Source organism: Berghia stephanieae, chromosome 4 (assembly GCF_034508935.2).
Source record: "Berghia stephanieae isolate SIO BIC M18660-M18661 chromosome 4, UCSD_Bste_1.3, whole genome shotgun sequence".
NCBI lineage: Eukaryota > Metazoa > Mollusca > Gastropoda > Nudibranchia > Aeolidiidae > Berghia > Berghia stephanieae.
Window position 1 is genome coordinate 23,558,393 of NC_088363.1, and position 4,174 is coordinate 23,562,566.

General features: G+C 36.9%; 1 protein-coding gene across 2 annotated transcripts in view; it reads right to left on the minus strand.

Moving 5' to 3' along the window:
• LOC144970272 (uncharacterized) overlaps positions 1-3,842 on the minus strand; it is a 61,303-nt gene extending 57,461 nt beyond the window's left edge. For both annotated transcript variants that reach the window (XM_078909739.1, XM_078909741.1), the window contains exons 1-2: positions 3,684-3,842; positions 963-1,099 (exon numbers count right to left, since the gene is read on the minus strand). In XM_078909739.1, coding sequence (XP_078765865.1) covers positions 963-1,099; positions 3,684-3,716 — 170 coding nt within the window. In that variant the 5' untranslated portion in view covers positions 3,717-3,842. The remainder of the gene's footprint in view (positions 1-962; positions 1,100-3,683) is intronic.
• Between the last annotated feature and the right edge of the window lie 332 nt (positions 3,843-4,174).

Sequence of the window (4,174 nt, forward strand, 5' to 3'; positions counted from 1 at the left end):
CACCATTTAAACACCTACCCATCCTGTCCAACAAACCAGAAAGATCTTTTGATTTATTTTTTTTTAAAAAGGAAAAAGAAAAAGCTAAACAACCCCCCCCCCTAAAAAAAACAACACAAAAAAAAAAACAACAACAGAAACCAAACAAAAACAAACAATCAAAAAAACAAAACATTGAGCAGTTATATAGCGCAATATCCACAAAACGTGGTCAGGGCAAAAGGTCCCTGGCCAACAACAATACTAAACAAGTAAGGCGAAACATGGCGTGTGTAAAGAGATCTCATTATTGTTTCCAGACAGAGACAGTATTGTTAACGGCCAAATACTCATTTTACACCTGGTTACGGCGAGATAATGTGGGTTAAGAGTCTTTTTCAAGAACTCAATTATGCGCCGCTCAGAGCGGTACTTGATCCCAAGACCTTCAAATGAGTGAGAGTATAATACCACAAGACCACATAGTTGCACTATTTTGATTATTGATGAAGTTGGGTTTTTTAAGAATGACATTTTACTCCAAGGGGTTATCTAGGTCTATTACACCGATTCCAAATATAAGTCCAAAACAAAAGGGTAAAAATGTTTCCTCTTCAAAGAGAGAGAAAGAATGATTGTGGAGATGACAAAACGGAAAGCTTCGTCAGAGAGGCCATATCCTGCGTGACAGCGATCATATGCAATTATATATCGGCGCACAGTGCGCCTTGTAGATGGTCTTTACTCACAATTCCTCATCGTGTTGAGGTGTAAAATGAGAACCTATTTTTTAAAAGCATTTGTATTGTCTGACACATTGTAACATCGCCTTACAGTCATGTTCGTCTTAAATTTTATATTTTACTGTTGGCTTGGGACCCCTCTGAGCACGTATAGTGGATTTTGCACTAGATGAATGCTCAAAATAACCTGCTCAACCAAGTTCATTTATGTGCAGAAAAAGAGAAAGTAAAACGAATTACTGGCAATCTCCGTCGTGTTTCATTATGAAGGATTTATGAAGGTTCATGTCATACAGGGCGAAATCCACATGGCTGTGATCCAACGGCTTGTACATGAATTTATTTTTCTTGAAGTCAATCAGGAAGTATTTTGGATTCTTTCGAATAAAAGTAAGTTAAACATATTCAACAATAAAGGATAATTGCAATTCAGTGGAATTCTAATAAAATCAACATCGTCGGACTTGATAAACTGGTGGACTTAAAGCAAGATTGTGATTATCCAGTATCAATGGAATGCACTTAAATATAGAGCAGAACATTTGAAACCAAAAAGAGGTGTTCACTTTAAGGAGAAGTTGATTTAAACAGGATTGAATTTTGTGGATTTCACTGTGATTAGAGAGTTATTGTTAGCTGCTATCTGCTGAGTATAACGTATCACTTGTCACATATTATCATGTATAATTATCACATGATTGGCAATTTTAAAAAAGGTATAATTTTGTTGTAAACAAAACAAATCGATTAGAAAAGGTTAAAACAAAATATAGGAAGGCCTACGAACTACTGGATTGTCTATGAGACATCTTCAGAGCACCATAAACAACCGTTCAGGACTACTAATAAAACTCCTTCAAATAGCTATATTGAGTTTCTGAGAGAGGTAGAAAGGCACCATTTTTCTTACTTTTGATTCTGTTAAAGAACTTATTCTAACTGAAAATTTCAAATCCACCTTGCCAGATAATTTAATAATGCTTGTATCCAATGGCACACACATACGACATGCGACCTTTATAAAATGGCCGCAATTGTGTAGCAATGACTATGAAAAATGTTTTTTTTTCTCTTTTTGAGGAAAATTTTTGCTAAAACCAAAGCCCTATCTCCACTGAGTAAAAATGTTTTTGAATTTTGAAAATCCATTCTTAAATAAACAAGTTATGCAGTTTCAAAGGTGTCATTTATTTGGATGACCCGCAAAGGGGAAAAAAACGCGAAAATATGCGACGCTTTTTCGGAATTTTTTTTCGACCTTAGGTTGTATCTTGCGTAATAAGTGTATTAAAAGATTGAAACTTGAAGAGCAAATTAGGATGGTGTTTTGTAAAATACGGGAAAAGTACTCGTCATATTCATATGAAATTTTACAACCAAAAAGAAGAAATGTTCATGTATTACCTTGTCAGCGACAAAACCTCCACGACCGGCAGTTTTAGAAATATTTTACTCCAAAGAGTAAAAATCTATTCTTAACGGTTTTCTGGTAATTGCACGAGTTTTGTCGCTTGACATAATCTAAAATGACCTTTTTTCTAACTGTGTGCCAACTTTCAGTCATATTCATCGATAAACAGCGTCGTAATTAATTTTTTTAAATAGCATATACGAAACGGCTTCGTCCCATATTTTGACGCGAATTTGGGCACTTCGTGAGCGAAAAAGAGGCCAAAAGATTTGTGCGGGATAGTCCTTGCTAAATTGTGCCAAGGGCCCATCTTTACTAGTTTTGTAAATGACTTCCTAGTCTTAAGCCTGAGAAAAATAAATCGAATTTTATTAACCTTTTCTAGTCTCTGACTAGCTAGGCTCTGGCCTAGAAGTGTGGGCGTTGTAAGGACGTCGACTAATTCGGTAATTTTGTGCTGGTAACATCAAGTTCTCTATACACGATGGCAGGTAAGACTTCCATGCACACCTCGTCTAATAACTGAATGCATTAAGGGCTTTTGCGGCCATGTGGTCTTGTGTTATGACGCTCGCTTTTGGATCGGAGGTCCCGGGTTCGAGCCTCGCTCGGCACATCGTCGAGTCCTTAGAAAAGACACTTAACGCACATTCTCTTAACGTACTCAGGTGTAAAGTGAGTATCTGGCGGCCGTTGACAGCGTTGTCTCTGTTTGAAAAAAATTGTAATATATAAAAGCTCAAGTTTTAAAAAAGTTGTTTTAATATTTGGCAATGGACAATAGTTTGCGTTGGTTTGAGAGTATCCATTACAACGATGAGCCCACAGCTACGGGCGCATTCTACCAGATCTGATAACCGAACGCAATTGTAGGCTTCATTTAATATTGTTGCATCGGACACTATTTTGCTTTGGTTTGAGGGTATTTTCATTAAAAATGAAAATGGGCGTATAACAATTTGAATTAAGGGCACGTTATTTGGGACGGTAGAAACATATAATCCTAGATATACGTCATATGTAGTCAGAAAAATGAGTGGAGCAGGCACTTATATTGATAATAAATGAACCGAGTAGGAAAGTGCCAGAAGACAATAGAGAATAAAAACTTTGCGGCGGCGATAGGGGCTCGAACCCGCGACCTTGACCCTACCGCCTGAGCTACCCCCAAAAAAGTCGCATCAAATTTTAGTCTATGGAGGGTCACTTCTTCCCGACTTCTTGATGTTCAAAAAACACAAAATATGCAAAGTTAATTGGCCAGCATTTAACCTTAATAGCCAATATTCTCAACACAAACATGCAATATAGACATTGAGCATGCTCCGGTATTTTGGGTGCATTTTTAATTCAGAAAAGTGAGTGGAAGAGGCATTTATGTTGATAACAACAAGAAATGAAGTGAGTAGGAAAGTGCCGGAAGACAACGGAGAATAAAAAATGATGATGATGATGATGATGATGATGATGATGATGATAATGATGATGATGATGATGATGATGATGATGATGATGATGATGATGATGATGATGATGATGATGGTACTTACCTGATTTCCAGGCTCCATTATGGTAACTGACATTCTCTTTGGCAGGCAACATTGTCCAATAACACTGGGCAATACAATAGAGGCAAGGAATAGAAGAGAAAAGATCTTTGGATCCGTGGATAACAAGGCTGAAAATCAGAGAAAAAAAGCATAAAATGACTTGGACTTTCAGGTTTCACTGCAGCTCGTAGGCTGATGCACTCATATAAAAACGATTCCTTGTTGTATGACGTTTAACCAATTAACTGCCTACTCTTTTAAGACATGCATTGAAAAGTTCGGACAGAAAATCCGTCTTTCAAATATCAATTGATTTAAATGCCCATTATCTTGTCAACAACTTTCAAACCTGACCTGACAAGGTGTGCATGAAATAGAGAAAGACGAAGCAGAAAGAAAAAGAACAGAAAAAAAATCCAAAATCAGTCTAATTACCAGTCAAACGTGATACCATTACACCATATATTTTACTCTAGAATGCATCGACCACA